Source organism: Chaetura pelagica, unplaced genomic scaffold (genome assembly GCF_000747805.2).
Source record: "Chaetura pelagica isolate M959 unplaced genomic scaffold, ChaPel_1.0 scaffold308, whole genome shotgun sequence".
NCBI classification, from domain to species: Eukaryota; Metazoa; Chordata; class Aves; order Apodiformes; family Apodidae; genus Chaetura; species Chaetura pelagica.
In genome coordinates, this window is record NW_009954442.1 from 2,000,940 (window position 1) to 2,020,572 (window position 19,633).

The following is a 19,633-nucleotide window of genomic DNA, read 5'->3' on the forward strand; positions in this document are numbered from 1 at the left end:
AAGAGAGGTCAGTGTGAGTCTTAAATAAATTCTTCAGACATAGTCATTTTGTCAGCTTTGTAATTCAATGCAGCTTGGTGTGAGAAAATAGTAACTGAAGTGTTCTTCTGATTTGTTTGTTAAACATTATAGGTCTGCCTAAAGACAGCTGAGTCAATGCAAAAGTTCCCCTCTGCTCTAAGTGAAGTTTTAATCAGTGCTTCTGTTAATGCTTTTTCTGTTAGTGCATCCTTACGCATGAGTAAATGGTAAGCTCAGCAATACCAGTCTTTTGATTAGATATTTCTTTACGGTGCCAGCATAAAACAAAAATCTGTAACTGGCTTGTATTTGGCCAATTATGTTTTTAATAGAATTTAACACATTTATTTCTGACATTAAAATGAAAAGTAATCAGGTGCCATTTAGCTGATAGTTAAAAATGTTATTCCTTAGAATCAGAAATCAACTCAGATAACTTGCTGAGGATTAAAGCATTTTTTTTTTCATTCCATTTTTTAGTTTGATATTTGAGAACTAAATCTTCAGTACAGAGGATGAGAATATGGAATTCTGACCAATTAGAGTCTTTACCTGTTAAAGCTGCTTGTTATTGTTTATTAAGTGATGACTGCAGATGGTTAACTCAGCAGGCTGAAGGTTATAGGTACATAAATAGTACAGTGACTCTTCAGCGCTTTTCTGTCCCCATGTCATCTGAACATAAGCTAGCGTTAAACTAGTCTCAATACAAAAAAAACAACCCAACCTGTCAGGATTGCCTTTTCACTCCTTGACTTCCTGTTTTGTTAAGAACTAGTGAGGCATCTCTTCTCTCTCTGTACCAGTTTAGCTGGGATGGCCACAGTGAATAGAAGGAAGGATAGAGACAAGGTTTCCTTCCCTTCCTTCATTGACCATCTATTTCCAGTTAATCTAAATAGGAATTTAAATGGCATCCTGACTACATTCCTTGCTCTCTTGGTGCTCAGGAGGCCAGACAGCCTTCTGCTGGCAGAGCCTTTGGGAAGAACTTTATGCTCTGTATTTGCAGATAAGACTGAAACTATCTTGCTTGCCTTTGTCTTCTTCTTGCAAGGGGATAACTTACTATGTCCTTTTTTTTGCCACTCCCTGTGTGGAGGATGAGCTACAGTCTCAGCGTTTTGTGTTATTGTTCCAGGGCTGACAGTGTACTGCTTTGATTTTTGTAAAACAATTAACAAGTTAACGTTGTTGACTATGACACACACATTGGAATAGAATTCCTTGATTTAAAACATTTAAATAATTATTATTTATAAGCATATAAATAAAACAGAAGAAAAGAAGACAAAAAGACAGACTTATTTTCCCAGATTTGTAATATACACACCTTCTCAGTGTAGGACTTTACATGCACAGAATTGGATGGTACTGTAGATGCATACTGCTACATTTGAACTTCTATGCACCATTTATTTTGTTCCCCCGGGCAATCCTAGGATAGATCTCGTATCTAATTTTCTTACTTGTTTTTAATAGTGTCTTCTAATTAAAACTTTAAAATGAATTTATACCTAAACAACATGATAAATGCACAGCCTGAATTCTTGAAGCCTTTTAATAAACTCAGCAAATTCCAGTGGTGAAACAGACAAAACAATGAGACTGCTTTAAAAAATGTCAAAATAAAATTAAGGTAATGAAGCATTTCCCTATAAAAACAAATCCAAAGTGTTCTTTAGTAGCTAAAAGATAAATGAGATCTAAAAATATGAAAGGGGAAAAAAGGAAAAAGATAATGCCAAGAATTTTATCCTAAAATATAGGTTATAGTCATGCAAGATAGGAGTTGATGGACCTCTCTTAGGACAGACAGTTAAAAAAGTCACCACTACACTTTATTATCTGTGTCTGCGCACAAAGTGAAGTTGAAGCAAGGCATGCACTCCTCGAAGTTGCTGAAAAATTGCACACCAACTTCCAGTAAATTAGAAAATCAAAATTGTTTCTGTCGGCAAAACTCTCTATAGTCATAGTTTCTTTCCTGAATGATGATGTAGTGTTGTAATGTCAGAAGTTAATGGATTCATGTGTAAGTTAATGGTGAGAACAACACTTTCAGAAATAACCTTGTAATGGATCTTTCTGCATTTTTATTATAAAGCTGGGTTTTGAAGGTTTTTAAGTTGTTTATATTCACATGGGACTGGGCAAAAATAACTTTTTTAAAAGTAAAGTTTACAGGCCGTTAATTTACAATATGGACAAAATGCTATGGTAACTTTTCTATGTAATACAGTGAACAATCAGTCTGCTGTGATTCTTTGGCTGGAAAAAAATAGCTGTCTGTATACAGCTGTCTTTAAACAAAGAGAAAGGTGGAGTGTAACAAAGATGGACAAATCTAAATATAGAATATGTAGGTATTTGCTATAAAAGATCTACAAAACTGAAAAGATAAGTACTGTAGAATTTATGATTGGTTTAAAAATATTTTAGTATATTTTTGCAAATATTAACATTTTGGTACTTATATATAATTGTGACAGGAAAGGAGCTCAACTGGCAGACTGTTTCCAAAACAACCACATGCCTGTATCTTATCCAAAGGAATGGTAGTGGTTTTCCACAGAATTATCACCTCTCCTGGCTACATCTCCATACTTAACACAGAGGAATTACTTAAAAATTGTTTAGGCAGCTTCAGCTTAAGTCAGCTTAACCACAACTTGTTCAGGTGATTTTCAGGATGGAGAGTTTAGTATCTGCCTCATGATTTTTGATTAGTAGAAATAGGATCCCTTGGTCAAAACAGATAATTAGGTTATTAGATTATCAGTACCTGATAATAGCATTTCTGTACCTAAGGTTATCTGCTACACAATAATTGAGTGATCTGCCCTCCTATGAAGGAATTACACAGGAACGAAAGGAAATGCATGTTTTCAGTTTTAAATTATGGAGAAGACCTAGAGGTGTTGAAGTAGTGTTCTAACAAATAAGAGTTTTGGGGGAAGATCAAGACTCCCCAAAACTCCACCCGGACTCTTTAAGTCCTTCCCTTAACCAAAATCAACATACAGACTTTCTGAGGTGCACAAATTATTCCAAATGTATTTATTCTTACTTATTATTTAAGTTCCTTAATCAGGCATTACATATTTAAATTCAGCTTTGTGTGGAGAATTTCTCAAGTGAGTCAAAACAGTATTTCATAAAGTGTACTTCTTCGGGAGAATGTGAGGGGAAAAACATTTTTTCTTCACATACATTTCTCGACCTATATTTTGTGTATTAAAGCACACCAACAGAGACAGTCAAACCTTATTGTTTGATTTTTGTCAATGTTTACATGCAACCTAACATTTCTGTTGACAAATGCAACTCTTTTTTTTTTTTTTTTCCTACTTGCATTGTCCCTTTGGTTGGCTAGTTGTAGTCTTCACCTGATACAAAAGTACAAATAAGCCCTCTATACTCTTTTAGTTTGTGGTTACAGATTATGGACTAAATATGCAGCTTTGGTGTATTTATATGGAAATTTGCTCTGAGAAAAAGACTAACAGAAGGAAGCACGGGAGCTGGTTGCTAGCTGAATGGGTGTTCATATTTCCTGGTTTTGCTTCTGAAGCAAGACAGCTGACTGAAATGGAGAGGAAAGGAAAAAGGAGAGAAGAAAAAGAGGAGAAGAAAAAGAGGAGAGAAAAGGAAAAAAAGAAAAGAATGACGGAGATTTAAAAATGTTTCTTATTACTAAGAAGCATAAATGAGCATTTTAAAGATACTACGTTTACCAGTAGTATTTTGCTGTATTGCAGATTTACTGCTGTTCCAGTAGATGGCACTAATTACATAAACAATTTACTAAAATAAAGTAAATTAAAGAAAAGTGAAAGCACAGGTATTAATAGTCCAAATCCTGTATAATTTCACAGTATAAAAGAGAAAATTAGAACATATTATTTCACTGTATTTTCCATCTCAGGATAATTCAACATCATACATAGTGATAGTTTGCATAATGCATAATAATGCATTCATCTCCTGTGTCTCAGAAAAGAATAATCAGCATTCTAATCAGTGTTTATCAATTTGAGCTGTCATGTTTTATCCAGTAATTAGGATTTGGCTGCCTAGTCCTCTCAGAGATTAGAAGTCCTGTGGTCTCATGACTAAAATAATTTTAACTTCTACAGAGACTGACCTTAGTTACCAGTAAAACTTAGGAAGTCCTTTTAATTTATTTATTATTCTTTTTATATTGATGGTATAAATTGTTAATCTCCTTCTCTAATAATTATACAATGTGTGTGACCATTTTATGTTGACGTGACGCTTATTTTATTTTTCTTTCTCTTTTTACTTCAGCAATTTTCAAAAGAAATACGACAATGGCAAATTAATGTAGATGTGGCAAATGACATGTCACTTAAGCTGCTCCGTGATTATTCAGCAGATGACACCAGAAAAGTAGAACTGATGACAGATAACATTAATGCGACATGGGCTGCCCTTAATAAGAGGTATGATACAAATTCTGCTATTACATTTGTTGTTGAACTTCATTAACATTCATTGTCCAGCTTTGGTTGGAAATTACAGAAGATATAACTTTTGAAAATTACATTCTTATAGTAAGAAAGGAAAGAATTATGACAACTCTTCTGTCATTTTTTTTTGGAACGATGTCTTTGGAATGCCATTTAATTCTCTCAAATAAAATTGTGCCTACTGCCAATTTTCCTCTGCTGTAAGCGGTTGCCAACTAATTTCAGTTGATAGGTTATATATTTAAAATATTTAAAATTAAGTGTTTAATATTTCTATATACTATCTCCACATCACAGTCACTATAGTGATTTTGAGTCATAAACTGAATCTGAAAATGACAGACATATCTTATTGAAGAGGGTTCAAAGTAGAAATGTTATTCTGTACCTTTGAAGCAGATCTCTAGACAAGGGAGTTTTTATTAGATCCTTGATTGCATTCTTGATTACATTTAGCAGTCTTGCAGTCTCTGGTTTAGATAACAATTCCTTACTAAAAGCAGTTGTTGCAGCTTGCCACCAAATTGTGAATCATCCAATAAGTAATCTGTAAGATCAGAACAAAATGCAGAACAAAAATTACTTTCTTTAAAGTAGCAAAAGAGTTTTAAATCATTGCACATTAGATTAGATACATAAAAATTAAATCAAAGTTAATTTAATCACTATGTTGGATTAAGTTGTATAGCTTATAACTAGAACTGAATTAAGTCTTAACGTGTTTTTAATTAAAGGTTATGAATTAAGCCAGTAAAGCCATTTTAGTTAAATATACAATAAATTTAGGAGATCATCTTACATAATGGCAATCACTTAAATCACTGTTAACTACAAAAATTTATTTCCACTTTTTGTTTAATTTTTTTTATGAAGTTGATATTCATATGAATGGGTCACTTCAGTGATATTTTTTTCTGAAGCAAACTTGCCCCTGACTTAAGAGTCTGTTCAAATGAGGGAAGAGATACTAAAAGAAAGCCACATGATAATTTGAAAGTTTTTATTGTGTTTGTTTGTTTTTAATAAGAGCAATAATTAAACTCAGAAATTATCATATACATTCAGTTAATATCTGCTTGCATTTCCCCTGTTATACTAGCATTTATTATAGCCTTAGTAATAGTAACGATATTTTTAAGAAAAAATGTTTTGTTCTCTGTGACCTGAGAAACAGGCTGGGAGAAACATCTATTCCTGAATGAGAAAGGCTGGGTGGATAAAGCTTAAAGCTATTCTCAGTGAGTAGGGAAAACCAGCAGCTCAAAAGAGTGAGATGGGAGAACTGAAGACAATTACTTTTTATTGTATGTAGAACTACAACCCTTGCTTGGTGCATCTTTAAATCTGCTCGTGTTTCAAGCACAAACCCAGGTGTGTCTAATGTTGTCTAAATGTGAGAATTGCCATTTCTGCATGGACTAAGCTATCAGAGAGTACAAATTCTTCTCCTTGCAAGCTTTTACAAAACCTATGAACTTGTTTCTAGCTAGTGTGTTAGTTGGATTATTGTAGTAAATGTGTTATGTCTTAAAAGAGAGCTGTTTAGGTGTCTGAGTTGACATTTTCTGTTAACAAATATGGAAGGACAGGATTAAGTGTGAAAAGGTAACTAAAACTAAGATTTCGAAATTTTGATGGTATGATTTTCTTATCTCTATTTTTTTTATTATTTTTTTTTTAATTCAGTGTTTTGTGTACAGCATTTGCAAGACTATTTAGAACTTGGGAACTTGAAAAAAAAAACAAGCCGTAGTTCTAAGCTTTTCTAAGGGCTCTACCGCTTTTCTGTCTTTTGTGGGACATTGTTAAATATGGATATCCAAAGATATCAAGTCAGCAAAAGATTTGTATTTTTAAGGTTTTCTGCACCTGTAGATATTTCAGGTTTGTTTGAAGCAGTAGCCAGGACTTGGTCTTGGAGCAGCTCCTGAGTGAGGTCCTGAAAGAGACTCTTAGATATCTTTTGTTAAGCAGCTCAGTGGAAAGATAAGATGGTGTCTATGACCCTTTGGATGACTTAAGTGCTAGTTTGTTCTGGTTTTTGGGGGTTTTATTAATTTTGGTTTTCCCTCCCTCTATGCTTCATCTTTCTGGTTATTGCAAAGAGGAAAAAAAAAGTTTCTTAATGGTTTTGTGGATCTTTTGAACTGTAAGAGAGTATTTAGTCTGTAGAAAGGAGACACATGAACTGTTTGTCAAAGGTTCCAAGAAAGCCTAGTTCTCCACTGAGAATGCAATATTCAATTATTTCAGATGTATCTGTGACTGTTATTTTCATCTAGACCATGAATAAGTAGTGCTCTGGTGACTCGGTGACCTCTCAATGATGGAGGAATTTCTTTTGTATTTTAGAAATTTGCTGTCACTGTTTATATGTGTCTCGAGTGCTATGAGGAAATACTCTGCTAAAGATTTTGGTTACTTCTCCCTATATCTGTAATTTAATGGCTTAATTGTTTTGTAGATATTTTCTTTTGAATACAAAAATTGAGACTGGCTTACATTGTTTTGATCTGTTTTTTCTCCAATCTGCCATTAATATCAGAATTGTATGTCGGTGTATGTCATTTTCCATGATCCAGATTGGTAAAATAACAGACAAGCAGCAGTAAAATTCCACTTTGCTTGTTGATAATGGTTTAGCCAAAGCAAATACTTTAGTCCTTAAGGCAACATCTGCCAGCTTGTGTTTTGTTTTGCTTAAGTAGATTTACAGCTGATTGCTGTGTGTTTACTCTTTGCCTTACTGTTCTGTTTTATAACATTGAACTATAAAGAATAATATTCTAACTCCTTTCATAGTCAAGTTTGTTAGTGCTTGATGGTTGATTGACTTCTTTCACTCGCCACTTTTAAATTTTTATTTGTGATGTTGATACCACAAATATACACTAATAAGCTCATGAACTGATCAGCTGGGCAAAAGCCAGTGAGATTTGTGAATAGGTGTCTTCTCTTTAGAAACATTTACTTTCCAATAAATAACTATATTTTTTAAACTGAGCCAATTAAGGAGAAAGTGATCTGTACTGCTTGTATTAACAGAAATAAATCTAATAGACTAACTAAAATTTTCTCAAGAGAGAAAAAAATAAAATTAAGGAAGCAACCAGTATACATCTACTATGTATAAAAATGTTGGTTATGATAGTATCATGCTACTCTTTCCTTTTGTGGATATTCATCTTTTACATGGCTTGTGGCACAAAACATAAGCCCTTGCTTAAATTTATTCCTTTCCTGGGAAACTACAACTTTGTTTAAATCTCACTAACTTAAATATTAAGCTAAATAGGGACTTGGACCTTTCTTAAGTGGAGCACATGTTATTAAAATAATTACATAACTTACTCTGAGAACTGTCTAACACATATCTTCAAATATATGCATTACCCACCATGTCCTGTGCTCAAGTTCAATGGAACTCAAGCTGTGCAGCAGTTAAGAGCTTTTGCTGCTCAAGATGATTTTATTTTCTTTTTTTGCTCGTAAGGCAAAATACAGGACACACACATCAGGCAAACGCTAAGTGTAACTTTTTTTCTCCCCCCACTACAGATTATGGGCAGTGAAAAATCCATATATAATTAGATTTATGTTGGTGTTATTAGTTTAGGTTGCAAGGACTTACAGAAGGAGTGGCAAGGAGTTGAGTTTCTAGACTATTTGAAAGGTCTGGATGACAACTCCTGTTTTTATCTAAGAATGATGTTCTCAAACAGAGCTAGTAGTTCTAATGCCTTGATTTTGCATGTCAGCTGGGCAGTATGACATTCAAATGGCCAAACTAAGGACATAAACAGTACAAAAGTATTATGCATATCTGTTTTCTATGTAATGCATAATAAAGCAGAAATTATAAGTATAGAAAATGTTGTTTTGATTGTTGACCAGCAAACGTTTCCTTTTATGGTTGCTTGTTATAAAAATACAATTGTTGAAATGCTGACTTTATCCGCACACATTTGTAAGTACAATTTTATTGCCTGCACAGAAAGAGCTTGACTGTTTTGCTGGAGACAGGTTTTCTTAGTATATAATACCTGTCCTAATACTACTTTGCTTTATGGCACTAGTGGGAGTAATGATACTTGAATTGCATTCTAGTTGAGAAAAACTGCATTTACACATCAGCAACAGCTGCGAGTATGGAGTGTGTTAAGTTACACTAAAGGTTTGTACTTGGCTTTAGTAGTTAGACCTTTCTGGGAACCATTTATTTGCTCATTTAGGCTTGGACTGCTGAACTCAAGAAAGAAAGAATTCACAATATGTTTTACTTTAAGGAACATTGCTGTATTCTAGGTTTTCCAAGCAAACTCAGCCTTTTCATTTCTGTTTTTCTAATGCTTTGAAGGTTGTCCACATTGCTAAAAGTGGTATATTCCCATGCATATGAACAGCTATTATAGTTCTCCAGACAGGCACTCTTTCTGTGAGCACAGTGAAACAGATGAATTAAAAACATAAGTGGCCGTGGGAACCTTGTTTTTATGGGAAGCTTATTTATACACCTGTGCCTGCATTTGTCCTGCCTGTAGAGCTGCTTTTGTGTGGGTGTGAGCAAGAAATCATTGCAAACATAAGATTTCAGGTGACCATGGCAATAGTCAAATGTCATTTTCTGATATATATATATGTATATTTACTTTCCTCCAAAGAAGCCACAGTTTGATAATCTTGTGGTGATTTATTGATTGTTTTTTGAAATAATTTTGCCAGGCTCAAGAAAGTAGGTATTTAGAGTGACTGTTTTTTTCCAATCAATGTGTCATGCTGAAGTGCTAAATATATACACCGCTTTAACAATAGATACTTATTTAAAGTTGTGATGACTGCTGGAAAACTTTGTAGTTGCAGGACAATTGTTTTGTGAGAGATGTTGATAATACTTTTTTATCTTTGTTGCCTCTACTATTTTTCAGTCTAAATGTCACATTCTGTCTTTGAGAACTGTGCTTGTTTATGATTCCATAAGGATTTAAGCACTTTTGCTTATTCACTGAACTGTTTACATTGAATGAAAGTATCTGCAATCTCAGGTATCACACCCAATATTATATTAAGGAGCAAATAATTTTATATGTCAGCATGTTTTTCTGAATAACTAATGGAGCTGCTGATTATGTTTTCAAATACAAGGAGAAGCAAAGTTTTCAAACAGGTATTTAATCCAGAACTCTTGTGGAAAGTCTGGGGTCCTAATGCCTTTCCCATTAGACAAAATTATACAAGAACCCTTTAATTTTCATGAAAGTTATTTGGCTCACTTTGTCAGTATAGCACTCTATGCTTCTCAGTAGTTACTCTTAAATAGAGTTAGTAACAATGTCAGACTCTTTACTAGCTTATTGTGGTACAAGAATGATACAGCTTTTGTTTTTAAAATATGAGTATCTTTGAAGTTTTCTAAATGATGGGTTTGGATGAAGGATTAAAGTATTGTTTTTTTCCATTATGTTGCTATTATTTTAAACAAAATGGGACACTGAAAATGTACTACAAGAAGGATATACTACTCTTGCAATTTTTAGATGTTCTGAGCTCAATTTGAAAAATGTGCTGGTTTATGATTTACTTGGTCAAGATCATCCCTTAATGTATTCATTTTATAGTTTCCCTAAAAAAATTGGGGGGGATAGTTTTAATTTTATTATTATATATAAAAGAGAGGTTACCTATTTGAAAAACGTTCTACTAACTGCCTACGCTCTATAACAAATATTTATGTAAAACATGTAGTCTTGAGCTTAACAGCAACTGCAACCTTGTTGTTTTTTCTTCCTACTGTCTCTAAGCTGCATATAGGGAAAAATATAAAAATATATAAAAGCCAAAGGAAGTTCCTGTAAATAGGAGATCTTGAAATAAATCTTACCTGGTTATATTCTAGTTTTCACCATTGTTGTCCAGGCAGCTGACTATACTTTCTGTGCAGTACTGACACCAGTATGTGGATCCAAGATGAGAAGTCAACTGAGTATACTGAGTATTTGTGGTTTACCTTGTGAAAGAATAGTCTTGGATATGTAATGCCTTCAAAATGCTGGTAGGATGAGTTTATAAAGCAGTGTTACCTAGAATATGGTGTGATTAATCATTTCCACCTTTGTGAACATGTTATTGTGATTTTGAGAAACTTCTAAAAAACGGGAAGAGTTCTTGAGTTATTTCAGGAGGACCAGTAATACCATGCTTGACTAAAAGTGTCTACAGATCCTTGTGACTTCAGGGACATGTTTCTTAAAACTCTTAATATCTTAAATCTCTTAATGTTTCCACCACTTAAATAGATAGATCTCTAGACTAATACCTTTATCACTTCCAGAAAGGCAATAGATCATCTGTAGGTCTGCTAAGTTCTCTCATGAACAAACAAATTACCTCAAAGAGAAAAGTGGTGTTGTTCTTAAAATGATTGGGGTTTTTTTTCATATTGTATATCATACAGATGGGATTCTGAGTTGTTTTTCTAGACACCATGAATTCAGCTGATTGTTTAGTGCTTTTGGTTGTTAACTGTAGTCTTATAGACATTACAGGCATTTTAGTCATCATCATTATAGACAATTAAGAAGGAGGGCAGCACTGGAATTTTGCAAAGAGACCTTCAGCTTCAAATACAGCGAGTCAGTTAATAATTAAAACTAAGCAGGAAATGTGAAAGTAGAACATCTGTAAGATCATTCCTTACTGCTCAGACAGTTGCTCTTCCAATTTTTTTTTTCTAATTCATGGTTTATATTTTTGGTCTTGAGTGAAATAGAATTCTATTGTTTTGTTCATATTTACTGTGCATTAAATACTGTTTATTCCTTTCTGATGAAAATGAGAACAGTTTTTATTACAGTGAAATCCAACTGGACAAAATAGTTAAAATAGTTTATGTCACAGAATTCTAAAGGGCGGTAGGTTTAATGGACTAACTTGAACCATAGTTGGAGCTTAATATGGATGTTTTGAAGAAACACTCCATTTGAGAAATCTTCCTCTTTTACATCCAGAGGAGGTGCAGGAGGAGCAAGGTACTAAGGAGGACATTACTAATCTTGATTTTTGTGAGATAAAGAACAGAAATGTCAGGTTTTGTTCTTACTTAATTAGAAGATTAAGACAAATGTATTTTTCATTTTCTTAAAGGTGAGATTTTCTGAAGTAATTGGAGAGTTTTTAGGCTTTATTTGAACAAGAACAGAAACTAATGCTCTGTGCCTTGGAAGTCCAACCTTAAAACTAAGAAGCTGTAGCAAACTGATTATTGCTTGCTTCCAAAGCTTATTGCAACAAATTAATGTATTTTCTTTCACCTCAGTAGACTTCTTATCAGGCTTCTTGTCCTTTAAAAAAAAATTAACGGAAGCTGATAGACTAGCAGAGTTCCAGCAAAAAGGGATTTTACCTTAGTTGTAATTTTTGCATTGTTATTCTTGCAATAGCCTTGGTTTGTTTTCCCCTGCATTTTCTATGCATTTTTTCTTTTTTACAGCATTTCTTTGCTATTGTAAGCTTTGGTGCTTCGTGGTTGTTTAGCTTCCGATCAGCTCTAGTGCAGGTGGTGTAAGCCCTTGCTGGCTTGTCAGTCATGCTTGAAACTGAGTGGATAATTTAGTCTGCCTACTAAATTTTTTAGTGTCCCTCTGTAAGTTACAATGAAATGTGTCAACTTGACAACAGTGGTACTTGGCTTTCATTATGTGTCTGTATTTTAACTATGAACAAAATTTCAACCACATGTTGTCATATAATTTCACAAAGAAATAGAGAAATGACAATGAGTCACTTTCATTCTGGATGGGGATTGGTGGTGGTGGAAGAGGCTGGTGGTTGTAACTCTTATTGACCAAGGCAGTGACCTAGGGAAGTGGCAAGTGGAAAGCAACAGAATTAGCAGTGTAATTTTCTTGCACATCCTAAAATAAAGGTGGTGAGAAATAATTGAGGAAGGATGAGATTAAACTGGTAAATCTCAAGGACAGAGCTTTTAAAGTGTATCTTCTGCAGATACATAGAAGGGGAAACAGTGAGTAAGCAAGGAATTTATGAAAAGTTCAGTACATTCATGTTGTTTAGCATCCAGTATCAATCACATTTTGAACAAAATCCCAAATTCAACTGTACTGTGCAGCATTCCCTGACAAATTTTTAAATTTTAGAGAGCTTCCCCAGCTACTAAACATTACATCTCCTGCAGACTGTAAGAAATATCTCCCAGAAGTGAAAAGAAATAATAGCTCTTGGAATTTATCGCTCTAGCTGGCTTATCTGCAGATTCCTTCTTTGTGCAAGAGACATAATCACCTACATATCTGATATGTATCTGATTAAGCAAAATAGTGCCTTATGGCAATGAATTACATAGGTCTACTTTTTCTTGGTAAAGAAAGAAAATAGTATTATTTTTATCAGTTCAAAATGTGCTATGTATCTTTGGGATTTCACTTGTTCATTTGACATAGTATATGGTGCAAACAAATTTCTTGGAATTACCTGACATGACAAGCTTTCAACATCCTTTTTGTTTTTTTACTTTCTGCATTTTAACTTACTGGTAACTTATGGGTTGTTTTTTGGATTGTTTTGGGGTTTTTTTTGTTTTCCTTTTTTTTCCTGGTTTTTCCTATTTTTATATACTTCCTTCATTTTAAAATTCATGTCAAGTTAGACTTGAATCTAGTAATTTTAATAAAAAATTTAGCTCTGATACATCTTCTGTTCCCCACAGCCTGACTGATATATGCTGAATTTGCTTATTTTTTTTTGTTTGTTCTAGAATTTGAAAGAGAAGCTCCTGTTTATTGTCAGTAATGGTGAACAGTTCTTGTTGGTTAGAGCATCTTTGAGATTGATACTTCAGCTATGCTAATTAATTACTAAAAGTGTCTGTTGCACTACTGTTATAAACTGTTTACCTCTACTGATTTGAACAGGGTGGATTTATTTCTGTGGCAGCTGAGCTGTAAGTTTTGTTGTGTGGTTTTACTCCAAGGTACAGGATGAGGCTCTTCTAGGGCTGTGTTCTTTTTTTTATTCCTTTGGGAACATCAGCAGAAGAGACTTCTTCAGATAAGATGATGTTAAGACACCAAAGTTCAGAGTTGCCTTCAGTGACACCCTTCCTTTTTATATCATGCTGACTCCTTGGAGCCATGGACACTTGTGACAGTTACTTGTTTTCATGTTTGGGGGGAAAAAAAAAAAAGTAGAATCATGGAACATTTTAATTAAATTTTGCTTTGGCTAAATTGGTTTTCACATCATGTCACTGCTTTAGACATTTTATTTCTGATGTTACTGTCCTTTGTGCTTGTTGGAACAAAGCCAGCATCTGAAGAGTAACTTAAAGGTGGGTATAATATTTATTACTACTAATCTTTAAGATGCTGCTGACATCCTCATAAAGCTGTTGATCTTGATTTTAAATACTAAATTTCTTCAAGGCTACAGCTAGTTCTGAACCCAGCAGTGTATACTGACTTTAAAACTTTCTTGTAGTGTCTGGTATTTTGGACACAATTGTACTGAATCTTTCTGCTGTGACATTCCTAATGATTTATTCAATTTGTAATTACTCAGATTCCTTCCTGCAATCTAAATAAATGCACCATCTTGCTTCTTACACCCTTTTCCCAATCGTTAGTTAATGCACTGAACAACATCTAGTGCTGGTCCCTTGGGACAGGCCCCTAAAGCTAGGGGTTGAGTGTTATTTACATAGCACATATCTTCTCTTAATCTCAGTTTTGTTTCATTCAGGGGCTTTCTGTAACAAAACTTTGCATCCCTGTTGTGGTTTCAAAATAGCTTCTTATATAGGGGCTTAATTTGTGTGTATTGGACCATATTGGGTTTTGGGAGTTTTTTTCGTGGATAATAGATTATATTGCTTAATTGTTAGTTTTCATCTTTTGTTTTAATTCTAAGAAAAAGTTGGCAAATGTATTTTTCTAAAAAATACAATTTTTTATTGGTCCATAATACATATATTTAAGATGATATTTACACAAGAAAACAGAAATCTTGAATACATTTTCCTAATAGATGGCTTAGTTTCTGTTTCTGATAGAAGCACAACACTTCAGTATTTGTATGGATGTATATATTGTCTTTATAAATATGTGAATACTAGATATGTTTGTTTGGATACTGTCTGATTATGCAGGGGCAATTTAGTTAATCATAAAGATTGTTGAACATAATTCTGTGTTCATGTGGTGTCAGCAGTTTGCTACACATAAAATGTGCTTAGCTCAGACTAGGTGAAATTAACTAGTCATATTAAATTTACTAGAATAATGTCACTACTTGTTATTTGGGACTATAAGAACAGTTTCTTACCCATTTTTTAATCAGATTGTCATTCTGAATAAGTGGTGGCATGTTAAACAATCACATAGAGATCAGATTAGAATGTGCAGTTCTCATTAAAAATATTTAACAATTTCAAGTTATTGAGACAAACTATATTGGAAGTATTGGATAGAAGATGACAGCCTTTTTTTTATCAGAATTACAGATAATTAAGAATTACAGAAGTTAATATAAGAAATCAAAATAGCATATAAATATATTGAAGACCTGTAAAAACAATGTGTCATGGTAATGCCATGAGGATTTAAAAATTTCTATTGATTTTCTTGACCATTCAGTATTTTTATGCTCTAGATAAAAGGAGATTGTACCATGTATATAAATCACTTAGTAAAGTACCGAAATTTAGAGATCTGTAGCCACTGCAAAACATGAGATTTGTGAGAAAGATTGTTCTAATATTGTATTTCTGCATGACATTTTTATGACTAATTTGTATGCAGTCTTGTGTATGTACCTCACACTGCGTGAGCAGAATTAAATGAAGGAGATCAAGTAATGCTAGTTTTCTTTTTTACTAATGCACTCATGCTTTTACTTTTTTTTGCATTTTTAATGGGAAAGTTAACGAGTTGTCTGTAGTCCACCTGTGCATACCTAATAAATGTGTTAATATCAGTTGAAGTGAAGGGCCCGAACCAACTGGGCATATAAATTCCATGGGCAGTGATGGGATGCCCCTATGACTCTGGAGAGTGTAAAGGGGACAGAGACAAGCTCTTTCCAGCGGTGCCCAGTAATGTGGTGGCACACAGGACCAGAGGCAATGTACACAAACTGAAATACAGGAGGTTCCACCTGAGTAGCAGGAAACAAATGAACAAAGAAAATCTTTCCAGACCTTGGATAAATTACCTAGAATATATAGGGGATACTTGCATGACAGTGAACACAAAACAGTAAGTCACAAGCCAAATCAAGTGTCTTTTTAATGCAAACAGCTGATAATTATTTCAAAGTTTATTGAGGAGGACAAAAACATGCAAATAATGCTCTAGTTAAGAGTTAGATTTGAGTAGGTCTGCAAGAATTGCATGTGGACATGCAAAATTTCAGCTATACCCCTTTTGTCATGGCTTTTTATAGCAGAATAGTTAAACCTGCTCACTTCCAGACTTAGTGTTTTGATGTCCACCTGTCTCCACTCTGTTAAACTGTAGAGAATTGTTGTTTGAAAGTTACATTTTCTTCTACTAAGAATTTTAGATTGATTTTTGCCCACCAAAAAATTAGGTAGGACTATCACAGGTCATCCTGTGCCCTTTGAAGTCAGTTGCAGGTTACCCATTTTTCTCAGTATGATTTTCTCTGTAAGGCGTTTGTATTCAACACATACTGGTGTCTGTCAAAGAGAATGTGAGTTGAACATCATCTGAATTTGCTGAATTGGGCTCTGGAATGTCATTATTTAGTTATTTTTATTTACTTGATCCTGAGGAACAAAATAAAAATTATAGTGTCTTCCCAGTGTTGTTGAAACTCTATAATAATTATTTATTAGCACTACTATGTAGTGCATATTACCTCCCATTATAATTTCTGTTGTATTTACAGTCTTTCTACAGTAGATTTATTTCAATCACATTATCTCCTTATAGTGGGTATCTTAGTCTACATTTCAGTTTTCTCTATAGATATGAAACCTACCAAATAGTAGAAGAATGATTATATGAGATATGAGAGTGGTTCTTTGCAACTAACATTACATTATTAGGTTATATAGATATAAGAAACATTAGGAAGTCTGATCTCTCTCTTTCTTACTCAGATGCCAACTGGTTTTGGTTACCAGCTGCTTCTGCACTGAATATTATAGAGCTGGACCTTGACCACCATCTTTATTTCTTCTTAGCAGTTTTATCCTTCTTAATATATTTTTAATACTTATTAGAAGACTTCTTTTAAAATATTTTGAGTCAGTCTGATCTGTCAGCATCTTTGTGTAGTGTGAATACTAACTTAAGGCCCATGTTTTAGAAGGGGGGAAAAATTAGGTGTGTGTTCATCTAACTGTTTATTTAGTGTTACTCTCACTTAAATTAAGATGATGCATGGTACAATAGGAATGACAAGTGCTACACTTGAAGTTTTCCAGTCTTCTTTCTTTTGCATAGTAGTAAATAGCTGTTCTGCTAGGCCACTGAGCTCAGCCCTCAGAGGTTGCAGCTTTAAATGAAAATGTCACTAACAGTTTAATAGTATCCTTTGTGAGCCCTAATTGAGTTCATGTAATGCCATCAGTGCATCTCGCAGTCTTATTAAATTTAGTTGTTTCTACGGTAATTAAGGGTAAGAAAACAAGTGTGTTTAGAATATAATTGTTTTCATAATCAGTTTTAATTACATTTCTCTGTCTTAGAAAGAAAATATTTTTATCTTAATACATTTTATCTGAGCAATTAATATGCTATTTATTTGATGGCACTGTTGACTGCCTTGGAATCTCAAAAGAATTATATGTTTTGGAATGCAAGGAAAAACTTAATTCTATGTGTAATAGACCATGAAGTGTGAAGAAGACTTAAACAGAGTAATAATTGTTTTGGTTTTTTTGGTAGAATAAGAGATCAGTTCTGTCTTTAAGGTTATTTTAATTATTATTTATTTATTTTCTGAGTGTTCTCTTTAATGGGAATACCAGAATGCTCTATGAAGCATTTCCCCCTTTGTATAAACAGGTTTTTGAGAAGAGAAATGGACTTATTACTGTGATCAGGCAATGCTTTAGGATGTTCTAGCTTCAGTATCTGAAGAGGCTGTCATCATTTACAAAACTGTGTATGATTATCAGGGAAAGAAAATTACTGTGCCCATACCGAGACAAATAATCCAAGTTCCCATCAGTGGAGCAGGGTGTTGAAGGCTTTTGTTCATCTTTCCTGCAGAAGTAAATAGAATCAGCAGAGAAGTGTCTGTGTGGGTTTATTTTGCAGCAATTGTTGCACTTAGTCTCTCTGTATCCATATTTACACCTGGAATGTAAAATTATTTAACTGGTTATTCATATGTCATCAATATGGATAGTGCAACCAAGTCAGAGATGCCCTTCAATTTACCTAAAGATACCAAGAGTCAGCTTTCAGCCAGTAGGTCACATTGTTGAGAAATAAATGTGAGGCACAGAGAAGTACTGCACAAAGTAATATCAAAATAAATATTTTACTGATAGGGATCCTGAGCATATGTCTAAATCAGCAAGGCAGTACATTTATGTTCTCACTGAGCTCCAAAAAAAAAGCATTTTTTTTCTTGTTTATTCAAAGCTTTGCAATTATTCCTTTGCCCCACTGGCAGAGGGTTTACGATCCTTATGAAAAAGTACAAACTGCTTCCAGCATTAGCAGGAAGATGCGTGTAGTTCAAAATGTCTGTGACAGCTGGCTCCAAAAAAAGGAAATAGAGGTAACTATGTTTTTAAATTGTATGGAATCATAATGTCAGAAAAGAGAAAATATAATTATAAAGAGAGAGCCACATGAACTACAGAATTTACTGATACTTTGTCAGCCAGTAGTCCAGAATATTTTATGTCTCAGTGTGGTAACATTAGATCATCTCAGTCTGCTGATGGAAGTGTGATTTTATTGAACACTGAATGGTGCAGAATTTCTGTACTGTTGTCACCCTTAAAGAAATACCTGTGGAACAGAAATTTGTTAGTTTGTCTATTAGGAATATTTTTTTGTGCTCACTCTTCAATATATTTCCTTACATGTTATGTATTCCATATTAGTACAGTGTAGTGTACACAGGCATAATGCTCTGCATCTACTATGTTTCCTGATATCCTAGCATCTGAAAGGAGTATTTAAATACTGACCCTTGTAACATATCTTGTAATGTGAAGAAGCGGTACAATTTCAAATAGACAGAAAGATATTCAGAAAATGTGAATTATTCATTCCAAATTATGTAGTAAATACTACAGCTGAATTAGAAAGTGTTGTTCACATTTAAGGAGCCTTTCCAAAGACTGTGTTCCTTTTTGTTGTATGGGTTTGTTGAATAAAGATCTCTTGCAGTATGTTTAATGACACTATCATTCCCTTACCTCAGGACTTTCTCTCTTTGTTAGATTACGTAACAACATATTAACTTGTATAATTTTGTATTTTGCTATTATTTTTTGGTATATCAGAGTATGGACTATGACTTTAAGTTCAGAAGCAAGGTACTGCATTATTAACTAAAATATCAAACAGAGTTCAGATAACATTTTTTTTTCTGCTTGCCTTTCCAAACACTTGTAAATAGCTATGCTTTAAAATTATTAACTTTTAAAAGTTCTCAGCATCACAGCAATGTATTGTAGTAAATGTTGATTTTTTTATATTTTTGGTGGATTTCTTTAACCCTTAGAAACTTCTTCCTGTGAAAATAAATATTCATTCTTATAAACACTGTGCTTTACTTTCTGTGTGCCTCTATTTATTTATTTTTTCAACTCAAAGCCTTCAGCCAATACATTCTTAAGAGATTGCTGTAATTTCTATCCTGCAGCAAAGCTCATATGACAACTAGAGTCAGTCAGTCCACTGTCACTGATGCCACTAGTTCATAAAAATCAGCCCACAGACTAGACTGGGGATGATCTTACCTACCTTTGATTGTGTAAAACCTAGGCTTGTGAGAAAGTTGTGTAAGCTTTAGGTAACTCACCACGTTAGTAAAGAGCAAAATATTTACTCTGAACTTGAGTCCAGTTCAACAGACATGTGCAGAGAAGGGAGGAATTAAATACCAGAAATGTC

At 33.7% G+C, this 19,633-nt stretch overlaps 1 protein-coding gene across 1 annotated transcript in view; it reads left to right on the plus strand.

The window, feature by feature from the left end:
* Window positions 1-19,633, plus strand: part of DMD (dystrophin) — a 909,379-nt gene that overhangs the window by 646,164 nt on the left and 243,582 nt on the right. Inside the window, exon 53 of the mRNA XM_010004489.1 lies at window positions 4,333-4,487. Within this exon, the coding sequence (XP_010002791.1) occupies window positions 4,333-4,487 (155 nt within the window). The remainder of the gene's footprint in view (window positions 1-4,332; window positions 4,488-19,633) is intronic.